The sequence below is a fragment of the Melospiza melodia genome, chromosome 6, assembly GCF_035770615.1.
Source record: "Melospiza melodia melodia isolate bMelMel2 chromosome 6, bMelMel2.pri, whole genome shotgun sequence".
Classification (NCBI taxonomy): domain Eukaryota; kingdom Metazoa; phylum Chordata; class Aves; order Passeriformes; family Passerellidae; genus Melospiza; species Melospiza melodia.
Window position 1 is genome coordinate 49566159 of NC_086199.1, and position 17367 is coordinate 49583525.

The 17367-nt window shown below is 43.5% G+C and overlaps 1 protein-coding gene across 1 annotated transcript in view; it reads left to right on the forward strand.

Moving 5' to 3' along the window:
- KIAA1549L (KIAA1549 like) overlaps positions 1–17367 on the forward strand; it is a 136102-nt gene that overhangs the window by 46222 nt on the left and 72513 nt on the right. Inside the window, exons 2-4 of the mRNA XM_063159490.1 lie at positions 11912–12259; positions 15046–15660; positions 17006–17118. Of these exons, the coding sequence (XP_063015560.1) occupies positions 11912–12259; positions 15046–15660; positions 17006–17118 (1076 nt within the window). The remainder of the gene's footprint in view (positions 1–11911; positions 12260–15045; positions 15661–17005; positions 17119–17367) is intronic.

The following is a 17367-nucleotide window of genomic DNA, read 5'->3' on the forward strand; positions in this document are numbered from 1 at the left end:
AAGGTGGCAAAGAAGCACCTTTCATTGGGAGAATTTTGAAAATCATCAGGTACATGCACCTGAGGCAAATAAATATTTGAAAAAAATAATTTAGATACTTTTTTTTTCCTGCTGGTGAAATTGTAATGGGCATCTTCTGATTTTTTCATGTCCTGCATCCACGCTGTAACTCTTTACTGTACTCACAGCTTTAGTTTATGGCTCACCCATGAAGTCACCAGTGTCCTGATTGATGACAGAAAGGCAGCAACCTTTGGATGGAAATTTCTTCCCATGAGTGTGGTGTGTCGCCTCTGTGTTTGCACTCCCCGTTCCCAAGATGTTTTCTGACATCCAGGCCAGTAAATCTCGACAGTGAGGAAGAGCATGTGTTGAAAGGGTACCTGAAGTGCCATAAATCTGACTTGAGAAATTTGCTGATGCTCTGCCCTGGTTTGTGCAATATGTCACATGTCAGGAAAGTTGTGGGAAGAAGCTTTCACCTTCACCTTCTGGAGCAAAGTCTTGGATGGTCAGGGTTGCTTTTTTGTAGCATCAGGTACATGGATTGTAATGCTGATCCTCTGACTGATTAAACTCTTAACTGAGTAAAATGAGTAATAAATGGCTGCATGACCTGAAAGTTTTAGCACCTTCTTCCTTCATATATCTCTTTAATTTTTAAGAAATAACCTGTATTCTTTAGTTCCTCTGGTTATCCCGATCTCATTTGAATGAGCTCATTTCAATAACAATGCCAGCATAAAGCAGATTAATGGAAAACCTTCTTAAATACTATATAGTGCATGTGTTTGACAGTGTAGCAATAAAGCTCCTAAAATCCTAGTTTGGCTGAGGGCTTTAAAATCCAGATATTCAGTTATACTGATGTGAATGCAAAATGTTTCCACAGTGTGTGTACAAAGGAAAAGCCTGTCTGAGTATGGCATCGTCTTTCTCCTTTTGTTAGAAGTGACTGTGCATGTCCCTAAAGATTAACTGAGTGGCTGGGAAGAAATTAGGGTCTGCTTTTGTTGGAGGCTGTTTTTAGAAATAGCTCCCAGAAATTTTTGGAGAACAGAATCTTCTGAAACTTTAGCAAAAACGAGCAGCAATCAAGTGACGAGAAATATCGTGGCAGTACCCAAAGTGGGTCACAGAGATGGGATTTTTGGGGGTTTAGTTCTGAGTTAAGCTAGAAGTTAAAAAGATGGGGTTCAGCTGGGGATCTGAGGGGAAGATTTTTGATTTTTGTCCTACCAGAGCCATGTTTGCCATTCAGTGTGATGGAGCATGTGAGTTCCATAAGCAAGCACAGCAGAAGGCAGCCAAGAAACTCATATAACTGTGGAGGGAAAAAATGCATCTTATTTGGTTTTGTTTTGAACTTTTCAGAGGGAGTCTTTTAGTCACTCTCTATTTAAAAGCCTCAAATCTTTCTCCTGTACCTTGGAGATATAAATTAGGAGACCCACCAACTTGTGCAGTGCTTTCACCATCTGGAAATGGCATCATCTTTTCTTTCTAATCTTTTCTTTCTTCCAGGCGGTGTCTGACTTTTGAGAAAGCTGGTCACTGGATAATGGTTAAACATTTACAATTAAAAGTGACTTCAGCTATTAGTAGAATATTGTTGGCCGTGTAGCAGAGATCCTGCTTTTTAAAATGGTTTTTTTAGTGCTCCTGTCATTTCACAGGGAAGATGTTGTCTAATGATCTGACAGAAAATGCTAATGCCTTTATCTCAGGGAGAAGAATCAACTTTTTCACACCACATCACCCTTTAGTGGTGATATTTTTGTGCTTAGGCAGCCAATGCATGCACAGAGCTGCTGCCTTTGGGTGCATCCACCTGCTTTATCCCTCTGTTTGGCTCTTCCTGAGTTTTGGGTTTGCTGCTTGGATACCTGGGAATTAAAATCCCAAATGATTCAGACAGATCCATCATTTTTGCAGGAAATAGGTGAGGAGCAGGTGCAGGCACCTTGTCCTGGTGGTGTTTTGAGTGTTCATTGCTCCCAGGGGAGATCCCTGCAGCTGGGCTGGGAGCTAAAGTAATTCTGCAGCATTTTTGGGAACCCCACAGTTGGCCAAGGTTCCTACTGATTTTTCAGATTTAAAAGCAATTCTCAAATATTTGCATCTGTGCCATGTTTCTTCTGGATTTTGGACTGGAAAGCGAGATTTGACTGGGCAGTTTTTTAACATTTTTGCCACCAGTGACTGCTTTTACCTCTTGTCCTCTGTCCATGAGTGTGGCTGATTTTTTTGTTTTGGACAGTAGAGATAAATATTTGCATTTGTTTCTAAGATGTGAGAAAAGGGAATGAGGCAACATATTGTTAAAAACCTGAGCTATTGACACTTTTATGCAGCAAAGACCCTGAAAATAAAGACTAATGGGCTGTACACAGTGAAAGTCATAGGAAATAGAAATAACTTTTAAACAGCTTCATGATAGTTTCTAGCCTGAGCCAAGTCTCTGTTTACTGTAGAACAGACAAGGAGCTTAAGAATTAATTAGCTAGTTGATATGCATAGTTCATTAATGTGTAAAGGATATTGCACTTTGTGTTGAACACCCAGAGCAGGTCATAGCAAAATTGCAGGTTGATTTGTTGTTCAGGAGAATTTAATTGCTGCCTGTCATCCTGGCTTGACCTCAGGATGTTCTCTGGCTGCTTCCTGGAAGCTGAAAGTGTTTTTCACATGAGAGTGTTTTTCCCTTTTTGAGACTGGGCCTTTGCTACATTTGTAAAAGGTGGGAATCAAAGGGCAATATTGAACTAAAAAAAAAATAAAATCAGATTTTTTTTTTTTAAGGGATTGCTTTAAAATGAGTAATTTTTGAAAAGTCTATACGTAAGGAAGAACGATGTGTCGTGTATAAGACTTTTCCCCTAGTTTCTGTCCTTTTTAAGTGGGGAGAGAGGAAAATTCCAAAGCCTTTTAAAGCCACTTTCAGTGCTGTCCCTTGCCTTCAGTGCTGTCTATCCTGCTCCAGAATAGAGTTTTTCTAATCTAAGAAAAAACATGCATTTTATGTGGACTGTTTTCCGGCAACACCTTCTGTTTGTAGTCCCATTCATGGTCATAAGGAGGATTCCCCTCCAAAGAAGAATGGCCCAACATTTCAAGTCAATATTTGTCTATTGGGCCATTCATATATTCAGTATTTTAACCTTTCTCCCTTTTGGGCCTGTGCAATAGACTGCAGTTTTTTGGGCTCAAAAATCACATTGTATACCAGGATGGATAAACACTGGTTATTTGGTGCAGATCTTGAAGAGAAAATGGAATTTGGATTTGATTATTTTGTTGCATTTTTTAAAAATAGATGTGTCATTTGCTCTTTTCTCACCCTCTCTTCAGCTTTCTAATCTAAAAATCAATATAATATTTAACTTTTTTAAGGGCAGACTCCTGTACTTTAAAAGCATTATCAGTGGGGCAATATTGAACCCTGTGCAGACAGAGAAATGTAGCTCTGTGTCTGACCTACATTTCTTTCCTGGTCTTCATTTCTTTATCCTTCATCACGGGCAGTGGAAAGCGGCAAAAGGCAAGGTGGGAACCTGGGTCCTTGTGGTGATGCTGTGAGCTTGGCACCTCTGGCATCTCTCCTAAGGCAGGATTAACTTCTCTCCTGGTTATCTTGCTGGAACTGAGCCCAAACAGGCTCTGCCCCAGGGCACAGCTTCCCTGCTTGCCCTCCACATCTTGGCCTGAAATAGGCACTGAAAAGCTCACAGAGCTTGTGTGTATGTGTCTGTGTATGCGTGTTACCTCTGCAAACTGCAGCTCCAGAGCTCTGAAATGAATTGAAATGAATCAGAATGAAGGTGCTGACCCTGGAGCTCAGTTAGCAGCAGCAGTGGCTGGAGGTGCTGGTGCTGCCAGCCTGTTTGTCACCTCCTCTCTGCTGAGCTGTGGCACCCCAGGCACGTCAGGAACACGTGTGAATGTAGGGATGTACCTGCACATCCTTGTGTTGGTGGCCTGGTTTAGCCTCCTGCAGCCCCAGGCTGGGTCTCCCTTCTGGGGGGAGACGTTGGCTGAGCTGCTCCTGGTCCAGAGGGTCTTCTCTGCTCCTGGGCTGTGGCCTCAAATGTTCCCTTGAAGATGAGCTTGGGTTGGTGAGCAGAAAGCCTTTTGGCTCAAGGGAACATTCACAATTGCTCAACAAGTATGTCAGAATGTATTGTATTATGTAATTTGGCCCACAGTTCAACCTTTTGGAAGCGCTGTCGTTTCTTTAGGAAAGTTCTGCAAACAATAGTTTTATTTTTTTTTCCTTTGGAGAATAATCTAAATGGCTTTTAGGAAGAGCTCTCTGCTGTCTCCTTTTGTGTTGACTTTGGGGGGGAGTTTAAATTCTGAAAGCTTTATTAAAGGAGTAGCTTCTAGTTAAGAAAATACATATTTTTGTTGCATATAATAATAAAGCTGTACTACTATTACTATTATTGGCTCCTTAGGCTCTGCCTAACTCCAGAGCCTAAGAAGATCAGAGTTTGCAACCCAAAACTCTTCTCATGCTTTTTGAGAATTTGATGCCATCCTTCTAGTCTGTCATAGCTCTGGAAATTTAAAATAACTAAATAACTTTAACCAGTCCTGCGAAAATGTCATATGCTTAAAAATCACATCATTTAAAAACAATTTAGCTTTCTTTTTTCTCCCACAATTTTAAGAATTCAGAATTTCCACGTAAAGAATGAAAAATCAACTACTAAAATAGTGTGTTTTACTTAAGATTTTTTTTGGGGTGTTTCTTCTGTTTTTCCCGTGAAAAGCCTCTCAAATATTGTAAAACTCAAGGTAAAAGCAGGAGAACTGGCAGCTTTGCTGTTGGTATGCTCCCAAATGACCTTGAATTTTTTTGCTACATTGTTCATTAAATCATTAATGCTAATGCTAGCAGTGTCTACAGCAACTTTCCTGAATAAACACAATTCCTTTGCAAAGCTTTGTGCAAATGTCTGTTTACAAATAAAGAGGTAAGCAGCATGCTAAAGCAGGCTGTCAGGCTCACAAAGGTATTGATCCTGAAAATGTTGCTGAAAAAGCACTACAAATTAATTAAAATAATAACAAACACATAAAATAATAACAAATACATAAATGTATGCATCATTTATTCACTTCAATCTTTTGAAAAACCAGATCAGCTCAGGTAGAAATGATCATGGGGATATTCAGCAGAGCCCTCAGAGCAGGTTCTTGCAGGGAATCAGGACAACTAGCCAATATGATTAAGCAGAAGCCATTTATTGTTTACATGATGCACTATTGATACGTTCTAGAACTGCTGCACACACATTTCCTGATTGGAGCCTCCGTCTTGTCCATGGGTTCTGCACGCTCTTCTCAGTGAGAGTATGTGACTGGTTACAGTCCAGCTGCTTCCCTCTTTTATCCAGTTCTTGTGGTCTTGGCTTTCTGTTTCTCAGCCTCTTCCTCCTTAATTTAGCACAATTTATGTCTTAAAAACCTTGATGCATTGCAGAGGGCTCTGAAGGGAATAGCTACAAGTGATTTGGCTGGGGCACAATGTGGCCTGAATTGTTCAAAGCCATTGCTGCAGGTTGTGGTTTCTGTGTGACTTTGTGCAGTTATCCCATGGCGTGGTGTGGTGATGAACCCTCCTCCCTTGCACTCTCATTTCCTAAGGATCCAGCTGAGCATCTGCTCTGAATCCAATGTGCAGATGATTATTGTATTTGGGTTGCTCCCAGATGAAGGCAGGAATAACGAATCTGACTTCATGGTCTCAGAAGGCTAATTTATTTTATGATACTATATTATATTAAAGTATGCTATAGTAAACTATACTAAAGAATACAGAGAGGATACTTACAGAAGGCTAAAAGGATAACGATGAAAACTTGTGACTCTTTCTAGTGTCCCAACACAGCTTGGCACTGTTTGGCCAAAGAGTGAAAACAACTCACATGAATCCAATGAAACAATCACCTGTGGGTAAACAATCTCCAAACACATTCCAAAGGAGCAAAACACAGGAGAAGTAAATCAGATAATTATTGTTTTCCTTTTCTCTGAGGCTTCTCATCTTCCCAGGAGAAAAATCCTGGATGAAGGATTTTTCCAGTAAAAGTGAATGCCACAGATGATGCTGCTGGGACCACTGCTGGCAGAGCTGGCCCCACTGCCACCAGAGCGTGGTTTTCTCACCCTGGCTGATCCATTGCACTGCTCAAAACCTCCCTCTTGCTGCTGGAGCAGATTAAAGCCTCCCAGCAGAGCCTCCTGGGTGGCAGAAGGGACATTTTGGAGCCCCAGGCCAGGCTGGCACTCGGGACATGTCACAGCAGCCTGTGGCTTCCCAGAGCAGGGTTGGTGACAGTCGTGGAGCTCCCGAATCCCTGCAGCTGACATTTGGGCTGGGCAAGCCAGCAAGACAGGCCATGCCAAAAGCTTTCTTGGCAAAAAGGGCATTTTCCTTGCAGCTCTGTATTTTAATTGATAGCCAAGAGGTTGTCCCTGATGTGCTGCTGGAGCGTTGGGACCCAAAGGGAACTTACGCTGTGAGGGCAAGGAGAGTTCACCACCATCCCAAACAGAAAATTTCTGCTTTGGTTTTCATGTGTAAAAACACATGGCAGTGCAATTGAAATGACCAAATACTGTGCCCTAACGTTTTTCTATTATTTGTTACAAAGTCCAAACTTTTGTTTGTTGAGAAGGAAACCTTGTGCAATGTGGTACCTCCTCACAGAGATTTTTCCTCACGGTAAAACTGTTCAATTTCTGTTTAGCAACAGAATTCTGATAGTATCAGCAAAAATTATTTTTTCCTGGTTGTCAAAACTAAATTAATAATAGTTTTCAGTTTCAATTTTCTAAGATCACAGGAAAAAAGGTGTTGTTTGGATGTAACGGTGCTTTTTTATTGTCCGGTTCTTGTAGACATAAACTGATAAAAACCTCCATTGACCCTAAACCCTCCATCTTAGCTTTATGTATATTACCATAGTCTAAAACCTTGAACTCTGAGTTTTCCACCATGTGACATTACACCCTTCTATTCAAACTCCACACCCACAATCCCAGTTCTATAATTCAATTTTGGAATTCTTCTCCACAGTCTCAGATCAAATGCAGTGTTCTCTTGAGGGTCTGTGCCTTTCAACACAGAAACTCTAAAATTCTCAGCATCCAGGATTCCAATGGCTAGGATGTAAACAATCTCAGCTGTAGGTAAAATAATCTGGGTTTACATCCATCAGGACAGAATTTTGGGTTTGGAAGGTCAAGATCTAATCTGGGAAAAGTTACAGCTGAAACAAATGTGAGAAGGTGTCTGTTGAACTGCTTAAATTTTCCTAGAATCTGCTTGAAAAAAAAATTGGATATGAATGAGATACCTGTGAAGAACAGGATTTAGTTTTCTGGTTTCTTTACCTTCCCTCTTTTGCAGTTTTCTCTGGCTCTCCACCATCCCTTCCTGCTGTAGTAGCTGTGGGTTTGGCAGCTGCTGAAACCACCTTTGTTCTCCCTTCCAGGGTGATCCTGGTGGGCCCTCCAGGCAGATTTCCTGGAGGATGAGCACAAAGCACACTGACCAGAGGAGCAGGCATGGCTTGGCCTGTGGGAACCAGGGCTCAGCACAGGTGTCTTGTGGGTTGGCTTGTTGTCGGGGCTAGGCAACACTTACAAGTTAATTGTTTTGCAAAAAGTGTGTAATTAAGCTGCAAAGGCCTGTGGAATGATGCCAAAGTGAGATGTATGGGATAGATAGGTTGTGATGTAATGATCTCATCAATGTAAAATTGGGATAACATATGATGGAGGCATAGGTTTTTGCCATTCTGTACAGTGAGCAAGATTTTGATATGCTACATAGCTATTTTTATAAATGCTTTGCTGAGCATTTGTATTTTTGTTCATAGTGTATTTCACATCCTTTGGCTCATGAAATCTGTATTTTTGTGCCATTTGTAAATTCTTAATGAATAATGAAAAAAAATGACAGCATTAGGAAAACTCTGAAGTGGTGCTATCATCGTATAGTGTAGGCTCAATGCTCTTCAATGGAAATAAATTGCAGAACCCTGTGATTAGGGTGTGCATTTTTTCACTGGTGTAACAGAGATTACTGTTAATTTCTGTTAATTCTGTTAATTTTCTTATTGTATCCCCTACCAGTCATATCTGACCTTTGGGCACCCAATCTCTTGTGGTAAAACAATAATAAGTGGGAAGCATTGTACTTTTGAGAAGGAAAAATAAAGCTTTTTTTTGGTATGTTAGCGGCATTGTTCTAAAGATAAAGAGCAGGTGTAGCCCTGGGATAGCCCTATCTGGTACTGGCTAGGGTGGGGTAAAGTGCTAAAGGGTCTCTCAACAATACTTGTAGGTGGCTTGTTGTTCTTCTCGAATCCTAGAATCATGAGGGTTGGAAAAGACCTTGATTAAGGTGATGAAAGACCTTGAGGGCAAGATGTGAAGGAAGTGGCTGAAGTCCCTTGGCTTGCTCAGCTTGGAGAAGAGAAGGTGAGGGGTGCTCTCATGGTATCCCGCACCTTCCTCATGGGGACCCTCACTTTATTAAAGGGGAGAGGTGAGGGTCCTTATCACACCTTGAGGTGTGCACAGAAGTGCTCAGAAATGTAGAAAACATGGTTTTCTCCAAACGGGACTGATTTTTAACTTCTTGCTCTGGCATATTGGAAGTGTTCCTCATTGTTGCTACTGGAAAAGTCCCTCATCAGTGATGGCTGCTGTAATGAGGTTACTGCTAGATGGATTTTTGGGACTGTTGGAGGTAGTGGTTCATCAGTAGGCTGAGATATGAGAGAATAACAGGTAATCTAGAGGCAGGAGGAGCAGCTACTGCTGTGTGCCAGTATGCACAGTGCATGCTGTGGGGAGCTCTCATTGTGGCTTTCCTGCTGATTTGAATTGGTTGTCTCCTCCTTCATCAAGTGTGTTTAGCTGTTGATAGATGCAGAAGTGCAATGTTTTCCTGCCTGCCCTTTTTTCCATGATTCAGTCCTGGTTTGCACAGTTTTTGGTAGGGAGCTGTAGTGCTTGGTGCCATCCTAACAATTCTCAAGCACACAGTACGTCCTTCAGTTGCACCTCCATGTGTTGTGTCTGTCTGGTTTCTACCAGGATGCTGAATTTATGGCGGTTTTAAACAGATGCTGGCAGTCACTATCTTTCCATAAGCATAGAATAAAAGAAAATCTGCTGCAGTGAAATGCCAGCATCACTCATAGGTTGCAGCATATTGTATAATTTTCTTAATGCTTCAGTAACTCTGGAGCTTGACTTCATTAATGGGCATGAACAGAGAAGCTGGCAGTTGGTAGGGAATGGAGGGAACAAGAACTGAAGGACTGGAATAAAGAAGTGGCTAGAGGATATTTTTATTTGGTGTTTTATCTTCTTTGCAATATTTGAACTTTTCTTCACTTCTTGTCAATATGAGGTAACTTCAATGCTTTTTCCAGGTTTATGTTGTCTCTCTGCTTGTAATCATTCTCATTAAACCAATGTGTGAAGAACTGTGTGAAGAATGGTGCAGTCTGTGAGAGGATTGACAGGTTTTGCTGTTTTGGAAAAGCAGAAAACATTGCCTTGCTTAAGTCCCCTTTAGGACTTGTGCTAGATTAGTTCTAGGACTAAGTGCTATAAGAAATCCCACACAAAGGCTTTGCAGTCATTTTTCAGTTCTGGTGAAACAAGACAGTCAGAGGTGCAACAGGTTGGGTAATGATGACTTCACCAGCAGAGGTATTTAAGCTGCAGGTTGCCTAAAGTCTGGTTTTGCAAAGCACATCAGCTAGTTCTTAATTTCAGGCACATGTTTGAATCCATTCCAATCCATTCCACATGTTTGAATCCATTCCAGCTGAGCAAGATTCATCTTATCTTCTTTCTTACCTTCTGTTAAAAGTCTGCCATGCTCACAAGGAAGGAAAAGCCACCAAAACACAGTCTAGAACACAATGTGCCTTCCAACACAGGGTGGAGCATGGAGAGTATCAGAAACCAGGCCACACCAGTCTCTGAGGACACATCAGCAGCCAAGGCCCAAGTACAAAAGTGTCCCTTCTGTGCTGCAAACCTCTCCTGGTGCGTCAAATTCCCTGGTGGACTCTGCAGCCTCTTGTCCAGCCTGCTGACCTTCTGGAGCAGCTCCATAAAAGTGGATTGGGCTCCTTGTTCCCCTGCTTATCCCTCCTTTCCATATGTAGCCCTGTGTCTGCCTCCCTTTGCTTTTCTCCAGATCAGTTGTGTACAAGTTAGCCTGTGTCAAGTGGAAGGTCTGGGGATTTTGGTTGTGTGGAGGACAGAGGTCTGTTCTGTTGTCCATCCTGGAGCTGCTTCCCTAAACCAAGTTGCTTCTGGAGACTATTTAATTATTCTTGCATCTCAGTGAAGGAGATAGTAATGGCTGTTTTTCACCATGGCTTAATAAAACTCTTAAATACAGGGATAAAATGGGAGATCTCGCCTTGTTTTGGGTTTTCTTATTTTTTTTTAGAGAGAGAAAGTGCTGAACATAATTCCAGCACATTTCTGTGGAATGCACACAGGAGCCTGAAGGAGCTGGTCTCCAATCAAGTACTGTGGCCTGTGCATATGGAGGATGGTGGTGTAAAAACTTATGAGGAAAGAAAACTGTAGAAAGAAAGAAACTTAGATTCAGATAGGTGCAGCATGACCCATTCTCCTCCCTTGCACTGGAAGGTCTCCTGCTGCTGGCTCCTGTCCATGTGGGCTGATCCCAGTTGGTGCTGTTGGCTCTGCTGACCCTTGGGTTCTTGGGTGGCTGGAGCCAGTGTCCAGCCCATTTTATGTGTCCCAAGATCTGCTCTGCTTGCTTTTCCACACCATTATGTTGGGTTATTCACAGGGCTGTGGAGGAGGTTGGCATCCCCTGTGTCTGATCCGGATGTGCTGCAGCTGGAGGGCAGGATTTAGCTCCATGTTTTCCCTCTGCTTGGCTATGCAAGGGGACACAGATTGGCATGGTACCAAGGGCTAGGACTAAGGTTTGATCTATTGTTTTGACATGGGGGAAGGGAAAAAGAAACCCCACCACCTTAAATTTTACCCTTGAGTGAATCTTAATCTTTGAATTAGTACAAATGTGAGTGTTCCCATTCTGTGATTTCAGGATAACTGTAATCATTTCAAGAAAACAAAGCCTAGGAACATTATGGTGTTGAATGCAGAGTAAACTGGTGTTTGAAATGATGTGTTGAGCATCTGCACATGTCAAAAAAAGAAGTGTTTAATGTCCTATTTTGTTTTGGATCTTCCCCCCCTCTCCTCTTGTTCATCCCTGTTTTATTTTCTCCCTTTTGTGCCTGTAATTGCACGCATTATTAGAGCTGGCAGGATGAGCACCTCCAGATGCATCCTGCAGGAACACAGCCAGTGCTGACTCTATTCCCATGTCAGACTGCATGCCAAGGCAGTGAAGTTTCCTTGTCAAAACCCATTCCCTTTCTGCACTGCTTCTAAACCCATCTTCTCACACAGCGTTTTGACACAGGGTGACTCATGATAACCTCAAGAACTGTCCCAGGCTCAGGGATGTGTCTTTTAGTATGTTGAGACATCCCTGGTAAAAGTAGGATTTTGGAATAGCATGGCTAAAGCAGCTTTCCTTATTCTTCTGTCAGATGAAAGAAGTTGAGGGGTTTAAAATCTGTTGTGTTGAACCTTTCACTGGGTTTCATGATTGTGGTTTGTTGTTGGGTGTTTTTTTTTTTTTTTTTTTTTTTTTTTTTTTTTTGTAAATGTTCTCTGAATTTTTATGCACTCTGAAAACATCAACAAAAAAAATTCACTTGTTTTACCAAACTTAATGCATTTTGTGTTGGGATTTGTAGCAACAAGATAACTCTTCATTTTGGGGAAGAATATGCTAATTTTCCTTATTATTTTACAGGTGTCAGGCAACAGCATGTCAACGATGCTCCTTCTACAGGATCTTTTCCTAACTGGAGATCTATACTATCACCAACATGGCCTTCCACAGAAACCAAGACCCCCTCAGTAGCTGATCTTTCCCTGGGACAGACTTTGGAGAACGCAGACTTGCTTCAGATGATCAGAACAACGCTGACTGGCGCCCGTGCCAGGACTTTGGATCAGATGCACCTGTCACCCTCCCTGTACCAGGGCAGTGGGAGCAGTGCACCCCAGGAACCTGCTGAGGTCTCGGCCGAGTCGCCGCTGAGGCCGTCGCCTCACGATGCAGATGACACAGCTGCTCTAACAGGTTTGCCTCAGCTTGGTATGTTTGCCACACTGCCTACCACACCACCAGTGACACATTTGGGTACAGCTGTGCCATCCCAGCCAGTGCCATTAGAAACCACCCTCCATTTGCAGAGAAAGCACCTCAGGATCAGACATGCTTGCTGCTGTTCCATCACCATCATTCTCCTCATTGGTAATCCAGTCACCTCATGCCATTAACTTTTCTAAACCAGCTGTACTGCCCATCCAAGTGCCTTTGTCTGCAGATCCTGAAGGTTTCTTCAGCACAGATTCAGCTAGCTCACAGGTTAGTGAAAGCAGGAATAGTGTTCTAAGCGTGGTGCATTCCAGTGTGGTGAATCACAGGAGGGTCCCACCTTGTTTATGGGGGCCATGCTTTTAATTGGATCAACCACAGTGCATTTCACAGAGTTAGTGGGAAAAGGGTTTCCTTTGGAAAGGACCTCGTTGTCATCTGTATATTCTGATATTCCTGGGTAAAAAAGAATCAGTCTTCCCTGACAGTAATTTCTAAAAGTTTGTCATGGTTCCTTGCTGAGAGCATGTAAAATGTCTCTTCTACTGGGGTAGAAGTAGACATTTAGGGCAGCACTGACTGGCACAATCAGTGGTACCACTCTTCTGTCATCATCAGTTTTTCAGGATAAAGCAGCTGTTCCCACATCAGTCTTCCATGCTGCGGGTACTCCACATCCAACACCGCCAATGAGTCACCCTCAGTCTTTCACAGCACTAATTCCACTACAGCCTCTCACCCTGCACCTTTCATGTCATCAGCCTCCAAGAGCTCGGCTGAGGTCTCTAGCTGAGCACAGAGTCCTCCCTTTTACTGCCAATATCGCTTTTTCCAGATGCAAAGCACGCTCACAGTGCAGTGCTGCCAGTAGGAGAATTTAGAAGCAAAACAGATTTTCTCTTTAGAAATGCAGCACACTCCTCTCCAACAAGCCCAAGGTCTCCCTTGCTAATGGAGACAAACGAGGTGTTTACTGGGGCAGCACGCACAGCCAGTCCCAGGGTGGCAGCAGCCAACCAGGACAGGCTGCAGATCCCTCCTCCTGCTGCCTCTGAATCAGAATTTTGCAGAAATTGGACTGATGGAACTTAGCAGGCAAATAGCATGAGACTCCCAGCTGCTTCGGCCCTGCTCTCCCAAATCCTGGTGGCTTTCCTGTGGCAAGGACAGCTCAACAGCCTTTCACAAGAGGAACGACAGCAAAGATGTCCGTGAACTTTAATGCTAATGATGTTCTGTGTTATGGAACTCAGCTTCTCAAAGTTTCTCCTGGTATCCAAATCTGTGCACTCCTCACAGGATCAAGGATACTAGACACTGTTTGGAGATGGCCATGATGACTCTTGATCTAGCTGCAGTGCCATTAATTACTTCCCCTGTATGCCTTTCCAAACCTGAACCTGCTATCACAAATACTTCTGCCACTACTGCTTTTGTGACTGCACATCTTCCACCTGGAGATGCAGAAAGTTCAGATGTAACCACAAATGAAGACAGAAGGATGGGAATAACCACTCATGTGAACCCACACGGAGAATATTCATCTCCAAGAACTTTAAATAATTTAACCTCTGGTCAGGCTTTGCATTCAGTTGCTAAAAAGCCACTGGCCTCTGTCATGCCTCCAGCATGGGGTAAACTGCCATCACTGTTTCCTTGACAACAGTGATGGGCAGCCACAGTTCTGGCTCTTCCAGGATTTTGAATGCAGGCTCTGAAAGCAATTTAGATCCTGTCAGCCTTCCTGAAGTTGTAACTTCAGCTTCTATGTGGACCAATAAAGCGTTGCTGTCTGCAGCTGGCATTAGTATTCCTTCGGTAAAAACTTCAGTCCGAAAGGAAAAAAGGGAAGTTGCTCCAAGTAGTTTTCCATTGGAAGATGAGTGCTATGCACCATACTCAGTAGTGTCAAGTCTGCAAAACAAAATTAATACAAATCAGCAGCCTCTCTTCTCCACCCCTTCAGCAAATTATACACATACATCCTATAGTCAAAACATTTCAGATTTACCCTTTCCTGAAAAGAATAACTTTTCAGAATTTGATGTAGATGCTCTTGCACTGAAAACATATCCTGTTCAGTATTCATCCATCGCTATTGCATTGACAATGCCTGACACTCTGCAAAAAAAAGCATGGAAACACGGCCGAAAACATTGCTGATTTTTTCCGTGTTGGAGAAGTTCCTATCAGTATACATGAGAAAGAACCTCTCCATTTCCATGTGCCTCCTGTTAATGCTACAGGTGCTCTCCCTAGCTCTCTAGAATCCCAAACAAATGATGCTGGAAAGATTACTGATGGAAACAGGCACAGCAGCAGTGTTGGTTTTTCAGCTCACTGGCAGCTTGACTACTTCAGCCCCAAAGAGAAGCAGTGTCACCCTCAGCACACTGCCAGCCTAGTCCTCCTTCCCTGTCACCAAGCCTTCTGGTTAAGAAGGCTCAACTCTCTCCCAACTCTCTTGAATAGTTTAATCTGAGAAGACACTGGTTCTGGGAATTTTCTGGAATTTGCAGACAACCAGTTGAGTCCCCTGGTTATTTCTTTATGGCTGATAAATATCCAGCCACATTCAGTGAGGAGGAGTGGGACACAAGTGCTACAAGTCATAGTCTAGATCTAAATAACGTATCTAATAAAGCTACCAAGGGCATCCCATTGCAAACCCCTACCACCAGTGCTCCGCAGTCAAGTCATCATAACTTCTGTCCATGCATCACCAACACAGATAGAGTCTCCTTTTTTGCCAACAACCAACTTTACCCATTCTGTTCTTGCAGTGTTATCTGGAGTATCTTCTGGTGCAATACCTACAGTAGAAACTTCAGAAGCAAAACCACTAACAAGAAAATCATCTCCAGCTTCACCAGTGCCAGCTTCTTCCTTCTTTTCTCTAGGCACTGAAAACACCCCTTTGCCATCCGTGATGGCTTTAAGCACACCGATCCTGACACTAACAAAAAATAACACTGCCACAAAACTGGCACTGGATCCAAGCTCAGTAGGAACACAGGCAGATTTTCCTTTTGCAACAAGAAATGTGACTGCCTCACCTCTGGACACGCCAGCTCTGCTCATAACCCCCAAGAGCAGCACGGCCACAGCTTCCACACTCGCACCCACAGCCCACGTACCAAGGCAGATAGAAACAACAGTAACTGACACCCAGAAGTTCCCAAGCTCAGACATCACCAAAAGGCCAACCCCATCCCCACTGACAATGACAGCAGCTTTGACATCTATTACAGCATCAGCGAAAACAACTAGGCTCCCCCCTCCTGCCGTGGAACTCAGCCCTGCTCCTCCCGGCGCCACGGCAGCCGCTGCTTTCGCTAACATGACGGCAGCTCCCTCCCTGGATTGCCGGCTCTCTGCCAACATGATGGTGAAAACAGGTACGTGCAGCCTCTGCTGAAGGGCTCCCTTGTGTCTGTGAGGTGTGAGACACACACCCCAGTGTCCAGGAATGTGGGGCAGCAGTGATTGATCCGCTGTGCTGGCAAATCAGATGGGTACGGGCAGGGTTGTTAGTTGGAAATGGTGTTGGCTTTGCTTGTGGCTGGGTTTTGACATGAGTGTGTCAAATGAAGTGGTGAGATCAGGTGCTGTGGATTCAGGGGTCACTGTGGGACCACCTGCAGTGGTGGGACAGCCCTGTAAGCTGGGATGGTTTGGTGCCTGCTTTGCAGTGAGGAGTCTGTGCTGCTGGAGACGACAGTGCAGTGACCTGCCTTGGTCCTCAGCCCTGTTTATCCTCAAAACCCTAATTCTGTTCTAGTATGAACACCTTATTCTATCAGTACAGATCCATTTGAAAATTATGTTTAGCATTTAGAGTTGCACACTTTGAAATGGGAGGATTTTGAGTTTTCCATGTGAACAGTGCTGCTTCTGGCTCTGGCTGCTTTTTCATGGGCATCTTCTCCTTAGCTGTAAGAACTCTGAATTAAAGGGGCCTGGAGAGGTACCTTGCCCAGGCTCCTCATGGACTCCTTGTGGCAGCACAGCACCAGAAGATGTGTGTGTCTGGGAGATCTCAGCAAAGAATAGGTGCAGAAAAGAGATTGTGACCTTGCATGATGCAGGCTACAGTGATGTAAGCAGCTTTTGGACCTGAGGTGTGTTTGTTAGCTGCTAAATATCCTCATTGGTAGCATGATGAGTACAATAGCTCTTTCTAAAGATAAAAGTAGCTTGTGTACAGTATATGATTGAAAGCACTCAAGCACAGCTAAAAAGATCTTCCTGAAAATTATAAGAGAAAAATAAGAAGATAGTGATAGTTTTATTAAAGAAAGCATAGAGATGCTTTCTAAATAGAAAATAATTGCAGCAGTGGAGCAGCAGATTTACTTTATATAACTGTGGCCATGAAGATGTGAAGCCTGCCTGTGCAGCTCTGGCTCAGTCCCCTGGGAATGCTGTGCCAGTCTGTCCTCAGGCAGTGAGTGGCCTCATGCCTCCTTGGAGAGGCAGCATGGCAAAGCCTTGTTGTTGCTGCTAATGAAATTGCATTTGTTAGACCTTGCTCTGGAATCATGGAAACAATGGGCTATTGCCATGGGGTGAATAGGGAACTCAGGAGCTGCTGAGCCCCTGCAGTTCTTGTCTTTGGAGCTGCTGCTAATCCAGGCTGCTTTGATGATCCCTGCACAGCCAGCCCAATGAAAAACAATTAAAGAAAGCAAACAAGAGCGTGGTGATGTGTCAAACCATCCTGTGGCTTTTGTTGCTCCACAGTTCTGTTTCTGAACACAAGGAGGATGATGATCAGCAATGCCTTCAGGGAGAGTGTGAGAAAAGGCCTCAACCAAGTGCTGAGACAAGCTTTCAACCAGAATGTCAGTGCTCAGGTAAGCGTGCTTGGCTTTCTCTGCTTGATTTCACCAAAACAGCTTTCCCACCAAAGAACCACAGCTGCCTGCAGCTCCAGTGGTGTCCCTGGATGCAGGAAGCCTCTTGGAGGAGAGCTCTGAGATTTTCCTATGGAGAGCAGGCAGAGGTGGCACCTATTCTGGTCTCTAAAAATATCAGGAATACTCCAAAGCTTTTAGTGGCTTATTTGATGATGAAGAAGAGAAAAACGCAGACTTCTTTTTAGT